The sequence below is a fragment of the Lutzomyia longipalpis genome, chromosome 2 (assembly GCF_024334085.1).
Source record: "Lutzomyia longipalpis isolate SR_M1_2022 chromosome 2, ASM2433408v1".
Lineage (NCBI taxonomy): Eukaryota > Metazoa > Arthropoda > Insecta > Diptera > Psychodidae > Lutzomyia > Lutzomyia longipalpis.
Window position 1 is genome coordinate 32,824,134 of NC_074708.1, and position 20,497 is coordinate 32,844,630.

Below are 20,497 nucleotides of genomic sequence, written 5' to 3' on the forward strand. Positions count from 1 at the left end.
TGATCAACTAACCTTTGTCGACAAATTAATGTAGATGTTGGACAGTTTGGCGGCTGTGTCTACTGGAGCTGGTGAAACCAGTACAAACTCCTCAATGGACTTGTGATTGTTCGACTTGGAAACAACCATTAGATTGAAGACAAATCTCTTATCTTCCATGAGGGAGTAGGTATCGTGCTCTTTGTGCATCAGATACTTCAGAACATCGTTGTGCCCTTCAGATGCAGCAAACCAGATTGGTGCACAGCCGTAGTTTGTTTCATTTTTTGGGGAAGCTCCGGATTCGCAAAGCAACCGCACAACATCCAAATGACCAGCCTTGGCAGCATTGTGAAGGGGTGACCAACCATTTTTGTCATTCACATTAATTTCAGCACCCTGCCCAAGTAGAACCTCAACCATCTGATATCGGCCATTCATTGAGGCAATATGGAGGCCTGTTCTTCCATGCCGATCTGTACTCTGTAGCAGTTCAGCACTACGACTCAGTAGGAGTCCTACAACACTCATATGACCACCAAAGCATGCTAAATGCAAGGCATTGTAGCCATTTTCCGTTGTAGCAGCATCAACCTGAACTCCTGCTGAATTCAGCAGTAAACGCACAACATTCTCATTGCCCGAATATGAAGCTAAGTGCAATGGTGTCATCCCGGATTCAGTTCCCAATTCAGGCACAAGAGAATTTCCACTAGGTGGGTCAGATTTTACTGTTGCTGGTACATTTAGCAGAAGCTCCCGAACTGTATCCTGTTGCCCGTAGAAAGCAGCAACGTGAAGTGGTGTCAAACCGAGCTTTTTGCTTGATATCCTCAATGTGTTGGAACTCCGCATAACATCCAACACCTGTCCGTGACCATTCTGAGCTGCCAAATGCACAGCCGTGAAGCCTGCCTTATTTTCATCCGTACACGACCCACCTGCTCTCACAAGAGCCTTTACAACGTCTGCATGCCCACCCTCAGCTGCTAGCTGAAGAGGCGTAGCATCGGTAATCTTATTCCTTGCCCCAATAACACCCTGACGGTCAAACTTCATGAGTTCCTCTATCACTTTAACTGATCCCTGAATGGCAGCTATATGAGCGCACGTGTTCCCATCTTTACTCGTTGCATTCACGAGACTCGGATGCGCCTGCAGAAAGAGTTTGGCCACTTCGGAGAAGTTATTCTGAGCTGCTACATGGATTGGTTTCTGCCCTAAATCATCAGTTGCATCAATATTCGCTCCAAGTTCAAGCAGCAGTTTACACACTTCAATTTGTCCATTTCCTGCTGCCAGATGCAGCGGAGTTTGCTTCCGGAGAGTTAGAATATCAATTACTGCATTGTGGTCTCTAATGAGGAACTTCACGAGGTGCGTAAACCCATTCATGGCGGCAAGATGAAGAGCTGTTCGACCAACGCGGGATTTGGAATTGATGAAGGCTTTATTTGTTAGGAGAGCATCGCAAACTTGCTCATACCCTCGTTCGGCAGCTAAGTGCAACGCGGAACGACCTTCAATGTCAAAAACATCAACTCGAGCATGATTGGCTAGGAGATTATTAACCAACTCCATATGCCCTCGATGGGAGGCAATTAGGAGCGGAGTCCACCCCACAGATGATTGTTTGTTGAGAGCTTTTGAGATGTCTGTGGGTGACATGTGACTAATCATCTCACTCAGGACATCATTATTGCCTGCTATAGCGCAGTAATGGAAGGCTGTTTCATTGGCAGACTTTGTTACGAGGCCCACATCAGCTCCGTTCTCCAGTAACAGTCGAACAATCTCCTTATCGGACTGTGGAATCTTTACCTCCTCCTTCAGTACATGGCAGATGTAGTGCAGGGCAGTGGCACCGTCTTCATTGACGGAATTTATGTAGTTTGTTGCTGTCTCAGCACCATGTTTCTCCTTAACATTCTCAATAAGGTGTTGCACGATCATTGGATGGCAGTTTCGACAGGCTAGATGAAGAGGAGTGTCTCCAGTCTATGAAAAATCAAAGGTTTTATTATTCTTTGGTCAAAATTTTAAAATATTTCAATTCGTCTTACAAGGGATTTGTACAGAGGATCTCCTCCATCCTCCAGGAGAAACATCAAAGCTCCCAGGTTTCCATGCTTCGCTGCTACGTGAACTGGAGTCTGACCATCGTCGGTTGTTTGATTGGGAGCAGCACCGGATTTCAGCAGCATCAGTGCACACCTATCTCCATCCTTTACTCTGGCTGCAATATGCAAAGGAGTTTCCCTTAAACGACCTCCGCAGACGTGAACTTCAGCTCCGTAGCCCAGGAGGGTTTCTACAACAGCTGGTTTCGCAGACTCAACCGCAATATGCAGAGCTGTGTAATTGTCCTAAAAGAGGAGATTGATTTACAATTATTATACTTCTCTAGCAATGAGTTAGTTACTTAAAGGCGTTTCAGTTGGTTTTTGTAAACGGTATTAGCTGCAAAAATAATCAGTAAAGACCTAGGTCTCAATTCAGAGAAACAGAAGATTTAGCTAATCATTAAAGATGTTTTGATGAATAAAATAAATTTTAAATTATATTTGAGACTTTTTTCTTGATAAATCTAGTTTCAGTTACGTCTGATCAATGCCTGATTCCAGAGCAGCTCTTAAGATCTTAAGTAGATCAAAAGAATTCAGCTTTAGAAGATTCTTTATCTGAATAATTGAGACGTTCTGGCAATTAAATTGAGTTCTAGATCTATTTTAGAATAATTTTTAATTAAACTTGTTACAGTTACGATTACGACTGATCTTGGCCGTATATTCAGGACAGCTAAGGCAGGATAAAATGATTCTGTTTAAGGAGAATTGTTTTTCTAATTCAAGATATTTAAGCAAATTATAGATCATTATGGAGACTAGTTTTTGACCAATAGCCAATCTATATAGTTACGCCGGATTTAGGCCTGATTTCAGAGCAGCTCTTAAGTAGATGAAACGAATTCTGATTGAGAAGGATTCTTTAGCTGAACATTTTATATGTTCTATAAATTAAATTACGTTTTAGATATCTTTTGAAATTAATCTAGGCCCCTTGTCTCTAGGCCTAGTTGCAGAACAGATTTAACCGGATACAACATCAGAAGAATTCTTAAGCTAGAAATTTGAGAAGTTCTACTAATTACATTCAATTTCGGATCTCTTTTTGGATAAACTTTTGATCAAGCTGATTACAGTTACGACTGATCTCATTTCAGTGCAGGTCTTAAACTTTTAAGTAGAATAAAAGAATTCTAATTGAGTACGATTCTTTAGCTGAACACTTGAGATGTTCTATAAATTAAATTAAGTTCTAGATCTATTTTAGAATAATTTTTAATCGAGCTTGTTACAGTTGCAATTACGACTGATCTAGGCCTGATTTCAAAGCGGCTTCCGCAAAACAAAGGATCTGGTTAAGAAGTATTATTTTGCTAATTATCCAAAATATTTTCAGTATGTAATTAAAATTCTAGATCTCTATTGAAATTATTTTTGATCAAGCTGGTTATAGTTACGACTGATCTAGGCCTGATATTCTGGACAGCTAAGGCAGGATAAAAGGATTCTGTTTAAGGAGAATTCTTTGGCTAAATCTTCAAGATATTTAGGCTAATCCTGGATCTTAATGAAGCCTGATTTTTAACCAATCTGTATAGTTACGTCTGATCTAGGCCTGATTTCAGAGCAGCTTAAGCAGGAATTAAAAACTCTGAATGTATAATAAACTTACATTGGTTGTTACATCAACTTTCTCTCCCTTCTGGAGAAGTGTGTTAATGATCCCCACGTGCCCGTAGCGAGCTGCCGTGTGAATACTCCTGGCACCATTCTTGTTTGGCATGTGCAGGTAGACGCCCTTCTTGAACAGCATTGTTGCACACTCAGCATGCCCATTGAGCGAAGCTATGTGCATGAGCGTGCTGCCATCCTTTGTGCGCTCGTAGATACTTGCTCGGAATTTATCTGCTAGAATTTCAATTATATTGGCGTGCCCATACTCTGCTGCCAGATGCATGGGAGTTCGGTCCTGATTGTCGGTAATCGATGCCGAGGCCCGTACGCCGTAGAAGTACTTCACGAGGGCTTCATCACCTTCCGCAGCTGCAATGTGCAGCGCTGTCTGCCCATCACCATTGCGGGTGTCCACATTCGTCCCGTAGTCCACGAGGATACGGACCATGTCGACATCGCGTCGTCTTGCCGCCAAGTGCAGGGCAGTGTCGCCATTCGCCGTCGTTGCCTAGTTTAGAGGTAAATCAGGTGTGTGATTATTTTAATTGGCTCTAGATCCGTGAGAGGGTAAAAGCCTCCTTCGAGAAGAAATAAAAAAAAAAGAAGGGGTGGGTGGGTCTGCAACACGTGAAAATATCGATGAGGGTGGAAAAACACTTCTCGGAGGAAACATTCAATGAAGTCTAAATTCCACAAACAACCACAATTTGCAACTTTGAACACACAACAATTTCATTATACGAATCGGGGGGGTTGTGTGGGTGGGGGGACTTTGAGGAATTAATGAGACTTTTCGCAGTGAAATTTCTCAAATTACTTTGATAAATTCTTTCAAGGAAATATCTTACACTTTGAGAGCTTTCACAAAACTTTCTCACCACCACCCCGGAATTGCTTGTTGTGGCATTTACTTTCAACAAAAGTAATTATATTTTGTATTTTCTCTCCATGGGAAGTGTAAATCGATTTTACTATCGCATTACATCATGTCTTTAGGTCAGGAAAATCCGTTTCTATGGTCTGTTTACATTGGAAGTCGAAAATTTGCCAGCGCGCTGAAAGCTCCCTCATCCTCACAACTCGTTGTGAACTTTCAACGGCCTACAAGTCATTATGGGAATTTCCGCGAAGCTTTTTTTTTAAGATTTTTTTTTTGTGAATATATTTTTCGTGATGAGTGTCAATAAAATCGAATTAATTGAGGAGGGATAAAATAAAAAGGAATAGGAAGCTCTAAAAGCTCATGAGAATACTCACCTTTAGCTGTTCAGCAGTTTGGGCAGACAGCAATTCCCTGCACATGGACTGATTGCCAGCCTCCACGGCGAGGAGTAGAGGCACCTTCCCTTTCTGCAAATCAAGAGCATTACGAATTACCGATGTCCACGATGTAGCATCACGTTTGCGCTTTATCTCCGCAAAGCGATTTGCGAGCTTTTGGAGTGAGTGCTTCGTGGCGATCCTCCCACTAATCTGCCCCGGACCTATTCCTGCATTCGGCAGAATTTCCCCCAAATTCGAAATTTCCTCCTTAATCAACTGAACACTATCATCCGGTATGGGTGCAAGGCGATCAATGACCACGAGGGGTGCTACGCGATCGGGGCTCGTGGCGGCCGTTTCGGCCTGCTTAGCCGCCGCCTCCCTCAGCCGTGCCTTCTCTGCCCGGGCAGCGCGCCAAAATTTCTGTTTCTCCGCGTAAGAGGACATGTCTTCGGTGTTCCACATCCATCTTTACACTGATTTTTGTGAGCTTTCCAACTGATTGATTCAGGGCGCGTGAATCTGTTCAGGGTCCCCGCGCTCTCAAAGGGTTGTTTAGCATATCTCCTACCATCATCTATAATACTCCACTCTAAATGCACAATAAAATGCCTATAAATAATCCATTTGTTTATCATTCGTCGCCTAGTGATCGACTCTGCGAGAGCTTTTCCCAAAAACACCCAAATCGAAAATACCAAGGTAAACCAAACCCTCATGATGATTTGGCATTGATTCCATTGATTCCCAAAGTGGGAGAATTTATAGTTTTCTTTTAATATATTTAATTTTTTTTACAAGGACCATTAGAAATTTTTAAAAGGTCTTTAATTTTCAAACTTTCAAAAATCGATAAAACTGAGATAAAGTACATTGATAGAACGGATAGAACTTACAACAACATAGCCCAAAAATTCAATTTAATTTGCAAAAATAATTGATTTATTCATTAATTAATTTAAAAATTGATCAATTGATTATTCAAATTATTGATTTTAAAAAAACTAGTTGGTAGGTACTTTTTTTTAAATTCTTTAACAAGTTTTGGAAAATCCCAGTTTGTCAAATTTGGGAAAAGTCTTACCGAATAAAATTCTAATAAGAGTTTGAACTCGGATTTTTTTTTAAATAAGCAACTTGATAAATCAATTGATCAACAGATAAAAAGAATTGATTAATAAATAAATCATTTTTTCCCAAATAATTTCCAATTTTTTGGTAAATAATTTTATCATGTTTCTTTTTATTTTAATCATTTTAATCAAATCTAAAAAAAAACGTTGTATTTTATGCTAAACCTATTCACTTTAATTGCTTCCATTAGCCTATTTTATTTCAAATAGAAGCTTTAAATATAGGACTAATTGCATTCTAAAACATTTTCTTTTGTTCTAGAAAAGAATTAATTTACAATAGGGGAGACCGGGGTTAAAAAAGTCACTTAAGGGTTTAGAAAAAGCTCAAAATATCATATTTCCCAAATGGATAAAGCGAAATGTGTAGCTCATTTCTTTAGGAAATTTACTGCCCTACAACTCTTTCTCAGATCATTTTGTTCTATCTAGCTAGGAAATATGATATTTTAGGCTTTTTCTAAACCCTTAAGTGACTTTATTAGCCCCGCCCTCCCCTATTGTTAAATAAATATAAATCATATAGCTGAGAGATAGAAATCCTTTGAAAGGCTTTCTGCTCTTTCTATGAATATGTCAAGACGAGCGTCTTAATTCATTTTCGAGGACAGAAAGCTTCGCCAAGAAATCTACGTTCGTAATTATAAGACAAGAACGAATAACTTGAGCAAACTCATCAAGAAATTACCAAACCCTGTATTATTGTTTATTAGAACAACATTCTTTCACAAGAAAATGTTATGTTGATACAAAAAATAAAAATAAACAAATAATCCCAATTTTTGTTGATTGCAATATCAGTGCCTTGTCAAAAACATCACCCCGAGCTAATAATGCGCAACTACTTCTATCCAAAAATCGTCTCGTAATTTTACAAACGATTGCATTTGTATTATAAGTTCTATTATTACGTTTCTTTTTCTTTTCATTTTCGCCACCCACACCTCCCCTAACTGATCCGGCCCCTCACGAAGCCATCGCAAAGAAGTTGCGGTTTCGTGCCACCCCCAAATATGCAATGGCACAGAATTTTTTCGTCATAATATTTACTGATTTCAAATATATATAAGTAATATGTTTCGGTGTGAGCGAGATGGAGAATATCGCATAGCATAAAATTGTTGATTCATCGCACAAGAAATTGATGGGAGCTACAAGTATTGATCTAACTCACAAAAATTATTAGCGAATTGATAAGTTCCTTTGGAATTTATCCGTGGCGGGCTCCATGTTATGGGGTGAAAGCGCTCTTCGGGAAAAGCTCAATCGTGCGCTCTACTGCATGCCTCAGCCCCCCGTGGCAGCCCCCGTCTGTAGCTGCCCATGGTGGGTATGATTTTTCGCAAACAAGACCTCAATTTCCACCTCCGGGGTGTGTTTATTGTGCACTTTCGTGTGAACTTACTCACGTTAATCAAATCTTTACTCAACTCTGATTATGTCGTGCCGAAGCTCATCTATAGAGGGGGGCGCCCCGTGTTTTGTGGAAAATCCCGGACAATTATTGAAATTGCCAAGGAAAAGTTTTGGCAGTGGGTGCGGGAGTTGCGCGCTGCCCTTCCCAGCATAAAATTCACTTTATTTTATTTTATAGCAATTTATCATTCAATGTTATGTAAAAATCCAATACAGAGCGTACCCAATCCATCGGTATTCAATACATGAGCGTTGAAATATGCAATAAAATAAAACCAATTCGCGACTTTGGGACAATATATGTATGTTTATAGGGAGCTTTTGTGTTTCGCTCTATTTGCTTCTGTGCATAAGTTTTAACTCCATTTTGAAGTTTTTTGTTTTTCTTATTTAACGAATTATGTTTTCTTATGTTTTATGTTTTAATATTTAATTTAAAAAATATTTTAATTCTCTGTTCGAACTTTGTTATTCGTTTTAATATTAAATTCATTCTGAAGCTTCACAAAAGCTTCAAAAATGAATTGAAAATATTCAAACTGAAACTTTTAAATTGAAGTTTCTCTTAAAGTAATTAAGTTAAAATTTTGAAAACGATTTAAATTAAATTTTACTCCATTTTTTTATTAGGAGAAAGATTATAAATTATGAGCTTTTTTGAGCTTTCAATAAATATCCTTGGAGTTTGAACAATTTCGAATTGCATATTATAAAGGTTATTGTCAATTAAGAATTCTTACCACAGCCTAGATTTTTTAAAAGGTATTTAAAGATTTTATCTCTGATTTTATCAAAAGGAAATTAGAAAAGAAATTAGTGTTCCAAGAAGTAAAATTTCTCATAAAAGCTCTGAATAAAAAATATTTTAACAGCTAAAACAAAATTATTTTTCTATTTCTTTATTCTCTTCCCATTTTAATTCCTATTTCTCAGAGAATGATAAACAAACATTTTCGAAGCCACCAAACACCCTTCTTTGTCTACTTTTATTCCCTATATATAGTCCCAACGTTAAAATACAAAATCAGGAATTATTCTGTAAAGTCGAAAGTGTAGCAATGCACGCAATTCTGTCTCTCCCACCCCCCATTGTTTGGTAAACTTCCGAGGGCAGAGACCAAAGAGAGAAAGCACTCGCTCCATATTTAGCATATATATGTACATAAATAGCGTAATATAGTGAAAAGGACTCACTCCGTCAGCTTTCAATCGGATATCCTTTCCAGCTGCAGCCAGCAAGGCCCTTAGGATACTGGTCGCTGTACCCGTCTGTCGGCTGGCCACCAAATGTACAGGAGTTTGTTGGCGGGACTGTTGCGGTCATAACAAGAGAGAAAACATTGATTTAGGGGTGATATAATTAAGGATTTTTTGTGACAAATTGTTTTCTGCAATTTTGGGAGATCCTCACTGATTACGCAATAAACATTGATGGCAATTTTATGACTCTCTGACATTGAAGGAAGAAATAATAATTTATCGTTTCTTTGTGAACATACTCATACAATGCGCAATTTAATGACTTAATGTGGAATAATGTTTTCGAAGGAATATCGCTAAATGAGGTTGATTGGCTTCCGTAAATAAAATGAGCGGAAGGAATGAAAGTAAAAAGGGGTTACAGCTTTAAAACGAACTCTGAAATTTTCTTCAAAAGCTTTACAATGAGAATGTTTTTCTTTCACAGTTACTTTATGAATTTGAAATGTTCCATCAAGTTAAAATTATTTTTAATAACTTTAATTTTTCGTTTTTCGCAGCAAGAAGAAAAAACGAATTAGTTGAATTCAAATGGGACACAAAACAATAATTTATTGTCAATTTAACTGTAATTAAATGCAATCGATTAACTTCGACAACATTCGGCTATTCTCGGGTGTAAATTTACGTCAAAATTCATGTCAAAATCCTTTTTTAAATTCAAATTTAACGAAAAACGAACGATTTTTGGTTATTTGGAAAAAAACCAACCTCAACTTGATAGAAAAATCTTTCCACAGAGAGCGAGCTTTCGTTGTTTGTGCGTTTAGAATGCAAGAAATCAACTAAATATATAGCAGAAATCATGGTGTGTGCAGAGGTGTTGTTTATTGACAGAGATATGCCAACACGTGTGAATACATAGAGTCAACTTCTTCGCAAAAAAAATTTCCATTTACTACATAAAGCTCCAACATAGTTTTGCATATATAACTCCTCCACACAATATTGTTTACTCTGCGAATATTAAGTGTCATGGAGAGAATGTATTTTGCCTTAAAAGTCCTCATAAATCCATCGAAATCCTTCACGAGACAATTTGGAGTTTATGAATTCCGCGATTGTGCATCACAAAAAACGGGAGTCACACCAAGAAAATCGTAAAAATAGGTCAAAAATCTTATCATTATCGAATAAATAAGTAAAACCTCTGGGGTGTTACTAAGGTGTCACGCGTTGTTAGCAAATATATCTTTCATACACTTTGACTAAATCTTAAATAGTATGTGTTGTCTGCTGGTGGATTTTCATTTCATTTTTTTCTATTGTTTTTCAAGCAAAGCTCAAGAAAATTCCTTGGCTAACGTTCTTTAGCTCACACGGAGGTACAAAGAAATTTTAATAAAAGAATAGAGAAATAAAGACTTACCCCTCCCGTTGAAAAAGGATCCACTCCTCGTTTATTGAGTAGCAATTTAACAACATCTTCTCGTGAATACATGGCAGCAATATGCAGAACATTGTAATTATCCTGTGGAAGAGACATAAAGAGAATGAGAAAAAATAGAACGAGGAGATATTTGCACGCAAATCCTGCGGAGAGGACGCTGTAATTAATGCTTCGCAATATAAAAAAATGATTAAAATTGCCCATTATCGTGACACTGTGTCATTATTTAATTAGTAAAGTGTTTGTGTCGCTTCAACAGCTTCAACAAAATGTGTGACAATTCACATTACAACAGGCAGCATTAAATTTTAATGAGATTGAGCGATGATAAAATGGGGTAGCCCCTATGTTGAAAATCCGAGTTGCACGGATGGTTGACAAGTTGTTTGATGACTTACTAAGTAGGAGCTTTTAGTTTGATGTTTTATGTATATTGCACAAAAGTGACTTCATCGGAAATTCATAAATTAGAAAATTCATAATTCTTCCTAAGCACGAGCTTTATAAATTTATATGGATTAAGATATTAAATGCAAATTAAATTAAAATAATTTATTTAAAAATAACTTTAGAATTTAAATTTCTATTAAAAAATTAATTGAGAGGTACAGAGCTTTAATGTACATAGGGGAAGACGGGGTAATTTGGCCACTTTGGCAGTCATTAATGGGAATATCTCAAGTATGGTAAATGCTAGAAAATCCATTTCTCCACAGTTTATACTCCCCATAGAGATAATCAATCGTACCAAGTTTGAGGAAAATCCGATCATTAGATTTTCTTTTATTTGATAAAAATCATTTTTTCGCATTTTCAAGTGCTTTTGGCATTTTGGAAATTCGTCATTTTCGAAAAATTTTTAACACTTAAAAATTAACTTTTAAGCCATTAAGGGTCATTGATCCATCATAAACACGATAGTGACATCCATTTTCCGATATCGCAAACAGATTTTCCTGTGGAAATGGTTTTATCCGGAAAATTGGACTGGGGTAATTTGGCCACTTGAGTTTTTCCGGCACATTTTCCGACGCACATTTAAGATATTTATTGTGGTTGTGCCTTTTAATGTTTTCTTACAGATTATAAGCAAAGTAGGATAAAAAATTTTATCTAAAAAAAGAAATTTACGATAATTTGAAAAATGGCCTTTTTTAGACTTTGCCCGTTTATGGTTCAGAAAATGTTAAAGTTTGAGGCTCTGTTAAATATTTTTATCTGGCAAATTACTGGAAATGAATCTTAGATAAATATCCTATCTTCCAAAAAAATAATCGAAAAAATAAAATTTTTTTATTGTCCAAAAATTTTCATGTTTAATAATTTGTGCGCCAAAGTGTCCAAATTACCCGTGCTCGGGGTAATTTGGACACTAAGCTAAGGGTCCAGGAGAATGGAAAATTCACCCATTTCTCATCGAGATAGAGAAAAGTGTTATATGGGGAAGTTGTAGGCCGGAAAATTTCCTACAAAATAGGGCTATTTAGTTTTCTTCATACTACCATACTTGCTTGATATATCCCAAAAACCGCCAAAGTGGCCAAATTACCCCGTCCTCCCCTATAGTTAAACAAATAAATTGAAAGTTTTGACAGAAAAAACTTTTTCTGCTTTCCTCAATTAAAGTCTTTAAAATTCTATTATGATAAAATTTTTTAAGAGTAGGTATATAACATTTTAGCTGGCAATGAAATATAAAATTTAGACCCAAAGATTGGGCCTTATTCAGCGACCAAGAAACCCTTGAAATTCGTTTGAAATCTTGGAATTTCAGTACAAAATTCAAAGATTTCAAGGGTTTCTTGGTCGCTGAATTAGGCCCATTGTTAGAGTAATCGTGGAAAATTCAAAGCAGAATGAAAACTAAATTTTCTTCAAGTTCTTAAGCATGAAAAAATTTAAGAATGTATTGGTTAAAAATATTTTGTTATTAAACTGAAAGTAACCCCTAAGAATTCTTTAAAACGTAATTAAGAAAGTTCGAGGAATTTTTAAGAGGAAAATCTAAATTTTTGTTTGAGAAAAAAATTATTATCTGAACAAAATTAAATAATCTTCAATCATTTTTATTCTCCTTTACGACTCCAGCCTTTTTAATTCTCAATATCTTTAAAATGTTTTTAAAACTTTCAACTAAAAACAATAGATATTCATCGCTATTCTTAAGTCATAAATCAGTTAAGTGGAGTTGAAGACAAATTGAATAATGTGGAAAAATTGATTCTACATTTTGCAAATTAATAAAATTGATTTCCAACATACTCGTACAACTGAACTAATTTCCATTTACACAGAAAATCCCTTCTGATTCCTTGGGCCCACCTTCTTTACGTACCGGCCACACCATTAGCCTAATTATTACGTGAAAATCGGTGAACCACATGGAGAGAAACATGCAATTTCCGCAACACCCAGACTTTTCATTCTCAAATGCACCTGCATTCGCGTTGGCAAGGAGAAGAAGGAAAAAAAAGACCACACCGCAGCTTGAGAGGTATACTATCAAGTCAAACACTTTCTCAGCTTGAAAGGTTGTATTTTCTGATGGAATTTACAACGATATGGCGGGAATTCTAATTAAAAAGTTACAATTTATTGGAGACAGCACCATGTCGTCCATCGTGGGGCTGCGGAAGGGCTAGAAAATTTATATTGTCCAGGAAAATTTTCCACCAAACAGCACGGGGGTTTGAGTTCATTGAAATGAAAGAAGAAATGTACTGGTAAGCTGACCAAGCTTACGAGAGCTGTGTTTCTTTCAGTGTACCAATTTTGTGAGAGCAAACTAGAGCGTAAATTAATTTAAATACGCGCAAAGTCGGGAAAAGTTGAAAAGTCATCCCCCAAGAAATCTTTAAAACGCCATATCTCGGGAACGGCTCCATAGATTTTCGAGTTTGAGCTATCGTTGGAAAGGTCTTAACCTCAACTATAATATATTAAAATATGAAGTAAATCGATAATGGCATTTTCGAAATATTCGAGTTCGAAATTTTCGAAAATTTTGATTTTGACTTTAGCGCCTCTCGCGGTCATTTTTCGAAGTTGCAATGTTCTAGACATTTGTAGGGCTTCACGAAACCTTTCATTTGCACTTGAGTTGATCAAAATCGGACTTGTAGAACCCGAGATATGACATGCCAACTTTGGAAGGCTATATCTCGAGAACGGAGACATAGATTTTCTTCATTTTTGGCATGGAGCTAGATAATATGGTCAGCTATAACATATCAAAAAATGAAGCAAATCGATAATGGCGTTTTCGAGATATTAATCGAAAACTCATCGAAAATTTTGTTTTTGATTTTTGGCCCCCTAGCGGTCACTTTTAAAACTTCGGATGTTCTAGAGAGTTGTAGGGTTTGTTGAGATCTTTCATTTGAGCCTGGGTTGATCAAAATCGGTCAAGCCGTTTTCGAGTTATGGTCGATTTTCGATGAAAAATTGTGGCGGCCATATTGACTAAACGGCTTGACCGATTTTCGAAAATAAGGTATCGTTGGAAAGCTCTTGATGGCCCCTACAACATATAAAAATTTCAGATTTTTAGCTATTACAGGGGCTGAGATATAGCCAAAACAAAATTTTGAGGTTATTCAAAATGGCGGACGCGGGGGTGGGGGGTAAAATTTGACATCATAATCTGACGTCTTCCAGTCGACTTTTAAACTTTGCCGTTTACCGCAAGTCTCTATCTATTACCGTTCTCTTGCAATTTAAGTTTATAATCCGGACGGCCGGACGGACGGCCGGCCGGACAAAAAAATTTTTTGGCGCATACGTTTTTTGGAATGTGGGGACCCTAATTCGTGCTCATCCCAAGTTTGAGCCCGATCTGACAACTTTCGATTTTGCTCGGTACACAAAAGCTGTGTCTGAAAGAAACACAGCTAAAACCACCCTCCCCGTAAGACTTCAAAAGAAAAAAAAACTTGCAAATTCATCCTCGCAGTATTTTTCAGCGAAAAAAAACCTCCATACAAGACCCCATATGTAGGTAGCTAATTAAAATCGAATTTAGAACAGCCCTATTCGCAAACACGTGGTGTTAATGGAATTCACCTGTGGTGGTAGATTCCCATCGTTAGAATATGTTTTGGGGGGCCTTTTTTTGCCTCCCTTTCTTTGTCTAATGTTTTCTTGCGTACTCGGGTGATTTGTGAAAAATTACCAAGCGATAAATTGGAAAATTTTTCACGTTGCCAACAATCATTCTCAATTTTTTTCCACCACTCTGATTCATTGGGAAAATCCAAAGGAAAAGTGCGTAATGAAAAGTTCCAACTTCTTAAGAATAAAAGAAGTAATATCTTGAGGACTTTTGTTCCCCAGTAAATTACATTCTTACGCCCTTAAGGAGTCTTTTGGGGTTAACATAAATGAGTTTCTTTTTCTTTGCAAAAATATTCTATAAGGACTTATTTGTTAGGAATTCGATATGGCTATTGAGGAGACTAATTAAAGGAAATGCAAAGCTTTTTTTTCTTTTGTAGTGAAACTAGGGTATATTAAAGGAATTTTATTTATTTACTGTAAACAGAATAAATTATTTTGACGGTTTTTTGTTTAGAAGAAAAATGATTTTCTTTTAAAAAGAAAATTTTCAGTAAAATATAGGTCTATACTCTTGAGAAGGTGATTAAAATTGTTAAGATACTGACTAATATTGAGTTACTTTTAGTTTACTTTTCTAGGTCTTAAGAATGTTCATTCAAAAGTTCAAAATCATGATTTTGCCAAAGAACTTTATCTATATGTTGCTCTGACTTTTTGATAAATAAAATATTTTGAGCTTTTCCTTAACTTTTGTTTAACTTTAAAGACCTCTGTACCCCCTACAAAAATGAAATAAAATCAAAATTCTTATTTTCTAAAGCTTTTTAAAATACTTTTCTAAGAAATTCTGAATAAATTTGTTTCCTGGAAATAGAGTGCAAGGAACTATTTTAATTTCTCTATTGATTTTTTTTCTCTTTAGAATTCACTGAGAAATTTTCTACATAATCTAATCCTAAATCTTCGTCTTTAAATTCCTAACATTCTGAAGACATGTGAAGAGATCCCCTTGGGCACCTGCTTCCGTAGCAAAAAAAAACATACATGCAAGTTCAATCCTTAACAATCATCAGGAAGCACGCGCTGTGTGATGCTTCAGCAATGGTTAACCTTCACCTGCCCAGGTTAATTAATTTGAAAATGAGTGCAATATAATTTTCCTGCTTGTGCCTCTCTCCATGAACCTCGGGACATGAGAAGCAGGGAGCCCTCTCTGTGAACTCATTCGCGATGGCCTTTGCGTTATCAGGAGTGATTTTTTATGTGAAAGCTCCTTGGAGGTCACACACGGCGGTAACCTTCCCATTTATTGGTATTTATGTATATTTTCCATATTAATTTCCTTACTGATGGAAGACAATTTTATGGGGGTCACTTTTTCCGCCCTGTGAGCTTTTCTTTGACCACCTGAAGGGGGTTGGGGGGTGGGTCCCTCAAGGGGTTAATTACAAACGAATCTAATCAAATTTTATTCGATGTTTAATTGGTGTGCCCCATTGGAGTTTTTCTTTTTGTAAATGTCCACAATGGGTGGAAAATGAAAAATTTTGATGACTATGTGTGGAAAATCCACCGGGTGATGAATGTAAAATATGGGTTAATATCATGATAATGTATTCAGAAGAACTTGCGACTGATGGAAATCTCATTTCTTCTTCTATGCTATGTATCATAATTTCCGCGAATACAACACCTTTACTTAACTCCTGAACTCGGGGTGCTGGCTCATTAGGTTGAGCTCTATTGTAATTGATCAATTTATGTGTTTGATTCTTCGTGTTGTGACAATTCAAATACGTGGTCACTTTCTAAGCACGGAAGGCTTGAAATTATTAACAATTTTGCTCTGTTTGAGCAGAAATATTTTATTTAAATAACAGAATTAAAGATATTTTTAAAAATGAGATAAAAATTAACCAATTTCTTATAATGATTTGAAAAATAAATTGGTGAACTTTGTGATTCTATTATTTAGCAAAATAATGAACAATAGCCTTAGTTATTTAACGGTTTTAGAAGAATTTGAAGAAAAATCAAGAATTTATTAATCCAAGGATTTGAATATCTATATGTTCTGGAATTTTTAAGCTTTATGCAAAATTTGACTTTAAATTTTTGTAAGTTTACAGTGAATAGTTCTAAAAACTCTTACCTAAAAAAAAACAATTTAAATTTTTTTGAAGATTAAATCTTTTTGTCATATTTTCATGCACTCACAGTCGATCTGGATTAAGGATCTAATCTAAAGGAAAATTTTGGGTATTTCTTGTGTATAAAAGAGTTGAAGAATATTGGTTTTAAGAAAATGGATAAAATCTTCATAAAAATTAAAAAAAAAAAGTTCTTTTGCATATCTGGGTTAAAACCACCCCAAAAAAAAAAAGGTAAAAGGCAAAAATTAACCATTTTTAGCCCAATTTTTCACTTTTTTCAAGATGGCGGCCAAAATATTAAAAATTTTAACTTGGTGTATTAGACAAAGTTGTAAGAAATTTAATTATCTTTCATATGATACCAAGTTTGTTGAAATCGGTAAAGAATTACGCTCAAAAATGCATAAAACGCGAAAAAATGTCATAATCCGCGAACCCGCGAATTTCAATCGCGGATTTACCGAGCTAAACATCAAAATTTTTTCGCGGGAAAAGTATTTTTGGAAATGACTATTCCATCCACAACTTTTCCACACCCGACTTTTTTAAATTTCCGAAATTTTCATTTTTCGACACACCCTACCATACAATCTCCTAGATAACTAAAAAACAAAGGATTAAAACTTAAATAAAATGCAAGCATAGTGCAAAAACTCCATCAAAACTTCCCTTTGTCCATTCAAACATTGCGGACTCTTGGGGAGGTATTAGGGGTGATGAGATTCAGATTTCTAAACACATAGATCCCATTGTTGATAGCATACCGCTGGCGCATAAGAATTGGTCTGTTTTACTTTTTCTTTAAACACCCCGTTTACGGACGGTGTGCGCGAATGGACGGAACGTAAAACGGGTAGAGAGAAATTGAATGAAGTTATGAAAATTATTTCCCTCCCCAACTTTAATTCTCACCCCATCGACGGTCAAGCCAGTCTTGAGATTTACAGCAAAGATATGCCTCCTGACTTTCTTTTCGTGTGTGTACTGGCTCGGTGCGGGGGTTCATGAAATTGAGGTCAGGGTCTATACCGGCGAGGCTGGTCAAGACGAAAAAGAATAAGGAACGAATGTAAAGAGAAAAAAAGTCTATTAAAAATATATATTTCTAATTCTTTCAATAGCTTTGTGGAGCTTTTGGGCATTTAGGTATATATTGAATGAAGGATCATGTCCACCCCCATAAGAAAAAAGCTCCCTTTTAGATAGGTCGCGGATTTGGCGTTGTTGGTGATGCCATCCGTCTCTAAATCAAACGGACTGAATGTCCAAAGCTGAAAGGTGTTGGAGTAGGTAATTGTAATTGACTTTCTGGGTCAATGTGTCGTAAAGTTAATATTAAAACGAACGGAGTATATTTTTCTCATAGAGTGACGTAGGCGAAACCCCCAATTGAGCTGCTTTTTTATACGTCCCTCACGCCAACGATTTTTTTTTCTTTCACCTTCTTCGCGCAACGAGAAGAAGAAAAATCTATGCCAGCTGATAAATCTGTTTGGATACCATTTGCATGCATTCACAGGAGGAGGAACAATTAAAGAAAAAATAAACTCACATTATTCCTGGCTCCAACATCCGAACCCAAATCGATCAAACGGTCCAAGATCGACGTACGATTGTCCTTGACTGCCATCATGAGGGGTGTCATTCCAGTCGTCTACGCAAATATAAACAGAGAATATGTAAATTATTTATAACGTGAAAATATATAGCAAAATCAGTGTGCATTCAGAAATAATTTGGCCTTTTGATTTATTTTCATCGTGCGCGGAGTGAACGCAATCTCAATGGAGGCGCAATCGATACAAAAATTTCGGTTGAGCCCATTTTTTGCAATTGGCACTCGTAAACAAGTGGCCATTAGGGGTTGTGATTTTTTGGAGTGAAAAAAAATTACGTTTTCTATTGATTTTCAAAAAGAAAAAGTCTCGACACACCAAAGAAAAAAATCCCAGCCAAGGTCTCGGAGAATGCGTGTAAAAATTTTACTCCTGGGTAAAGGAGGAAAATTAAATAAACCCATGTATGGTCTTAATCAAAATTTAAATTTACAGCGTTCAGACAAAAAGCTCATTAAGGGGTTGTAATGTTCAGCTGGCACGAATAATTTTTGTGTTATAATTAAGATTTTCCTATTTAAAGGATTCCTAAAAAGAAATTTTCCTTGGGCGTGTAGCTTTATTTCTAAGGAAAAGTACGTGAAAGAAAATCTAAAAATAAACAGAGTGTGGAAAATCTTGGAAGGATTGCAATGGGAGTTTCTCTTGCAAATCTTTTAGCATTTTTCTTTCAAACGGTTTACAAGCTAATAATTTGAGATCTTGGTGATTACATAAATTACATAATGGAAAAACAAATAATTTTATAGCTCAATAGTGTGAAGTTTTAGCCTTGAAAAATTGCCAATATTTTACACATTAAACAAATGTTCAAATGGCATCGCATTAAATGCAACATGAGTGAGGAAAACCATATAGGTATTCCATCATACATAACGTGTTATATGTATAACTATGTATGTAGATAATCTAATGATTTTCTCTTTCACAGAAGGAAATGCAAAAATTATACACGATTTTACACCACAAATAAAACGTTTTTTTGTCTATATTCATATTATTTGTATAAATAAAATAAAACTCCTCCGCAGTTACAGAGGATGTTGCAAAGAGCATCCTAAGCTCTAGATTGATTGAGGTTTTCCTTAAAAAAGCTACTCTTCTAGAAGCTCACCGGATGGAGTTTATCTCCTTTGTTTAACTTACAATTTAAGGCCAATTTTACAAATTTTGAATAGATAAAATTCGAAAAGTATTGAAACTTACGTACATGTGTATGTTATAAGCTCATAAAAATGGCAAAAAATGTACAAAAAAAATTGTCTTGAATAAAATGTGTAATGAGGTAAAGAATTCTTTCCATTACACAAAGAACATTTATAGATTTTCCATTAATAAAAAAAATAAAGAAATAATTTAAAACTCTGTCAGTTGATATTCAAAAAATGTGCGTTTAACGCAGGTTTAGTATAGCGTCTTATTGTTAGGTGCCAACAAGAATTCCAGCTTCTTTGGTTTTCTATGCTCTCAAGCTTTCACATTACCTACAATAATGAATATTTTGATATGTTTTTAACAAAGAAAAAAAATGCATTTGAGATTTTTAGAGAAGATTCTGGATATCTTAGAATAAATAAAAGCTCCCTAAATTTTATTGATTTTAAGAGCAGTCTTCATAGGTCTTACTCTCCTCTTAAACAGACTGTACTACTGGAAAAACATCATGCAAACAGAGAGATTAGAAAAAAAAAGTGCAAGCCGTAAATCAATAAAGGTTGATATTTCTTTGTAAAAGTTGTTGGAAGATGTTTGTGATAAGAAAAATGTGGAAGAATTGCGGGTTATTGTTGTAACTTTCTTGTGCGTTTAAAAATAGGCCGTCGTGTGCTCCGAGACACGCTCACTGTCGCAATTACGGCCGCATAAACTAAAAGTCACGTGTTGCAATTAAAATCCCTATATAGGTGCAGATTTTTTTCCGCCTAGCCCCGAAGACGTTTAATTCTACCTCCATCATGTTGATTTACAAAATCAGAGGAATTTTTACACTGTGTGGCGTTTGTGCGAGGAATTTGACATTTTCGTGTTATTCCCAGGAAGGGAGTATTTATTTAATTACGCGGAAGATTTATTTTGGTGCAACTTTTTCGCCTATTCTCGATATTATTTATTTTTCTCTAGAATTACCTCAGTGCAGGACGGGATGCAATGAGAAGTGCTATTAAACACGTTATTAAGTTATTTAATTATATATAAAAAAAAACTTTTCTATATAAGTACACTTAATTACAATTCATTTTATATCATGCAACAAAAGTCCTTAGCATGACTTTTTTTTTGCGTACACACCTATGTTACAATTTTTTTTCCTCGCGTCAGAGGCCTAAGAAAAATTATTAACAATATGAAAAGAAAATCTTTCGTGGGATGTCAGAAGTTGCAAATGATTTAGCATTGAGGGAAAAAAGCTGCACTTGGATTATTTATTATTAGCTTACGCACGAAAAAGGTATGACCTTGGCGGGGTGTTTCCGTTTATTCTCACTTTTAC

At 36.0% G+C, this 20,497-nt stretch overlaps 2 protein-coding genes across 4 annotated transcripts in view; both read right to left on the reverse strand.

Moving 5' to 3' along the window:
* LOC129790123 (WD repeat-containing protein 19) overlaps positions 1 to 20,497 on the reverse strand; it is an 829,031-nt gene that overhangs the window by 186,840 nt on the left and 621,694 nt on the right. The window lies entirely within an intron of this gene.
* Positions 1 to 20,497, reverse strand: part of LOC129790107 (serine/threonine-protein phosphatase 6 regulatory ankyrin repeat subunit A) — a 31,054-nt gene that overhangs the window by 8,164 nt on the left and 2,393 nt on the right. For all 3 annotated transcript variants that reach the window (XM_055827348.1, XM_055827347.1, XM_055827345.1), the window contains exons 2-8: positions 17,943 to 18,044; positions 10,161 to 10,262; positions 8,726 to 8,842; positions 4,977 to 5,069; positions 3,718 to 4,227; positions 2,043 to 2,345; positions 13 to 1,977 (exon numbers count right to left, since the gene is read on the reverse strand). In XM_055827348.1, coding sequence (XP_055683323.1) covers positions 13 to 1,977; positions 2,043 to 2,345; positions 3,718 to 4,227; positions 4,977 to 5,069; positions 8,726 to 8,842; positions 10,161 to 10,262; positions 17,943 to 18,044 — 3,192 coding nt within the window. The remainder of the gene's footprint in view (positions 1 to 12; positions 1,978 to 2,042; positions 2,346 to 3,717; positions 4,228 to 4,976; positions 5,070 to 8,725; positions 8,843 to 10,160; positions 10,263 to 17,942; positions 18,045 to 20,497) is intronic.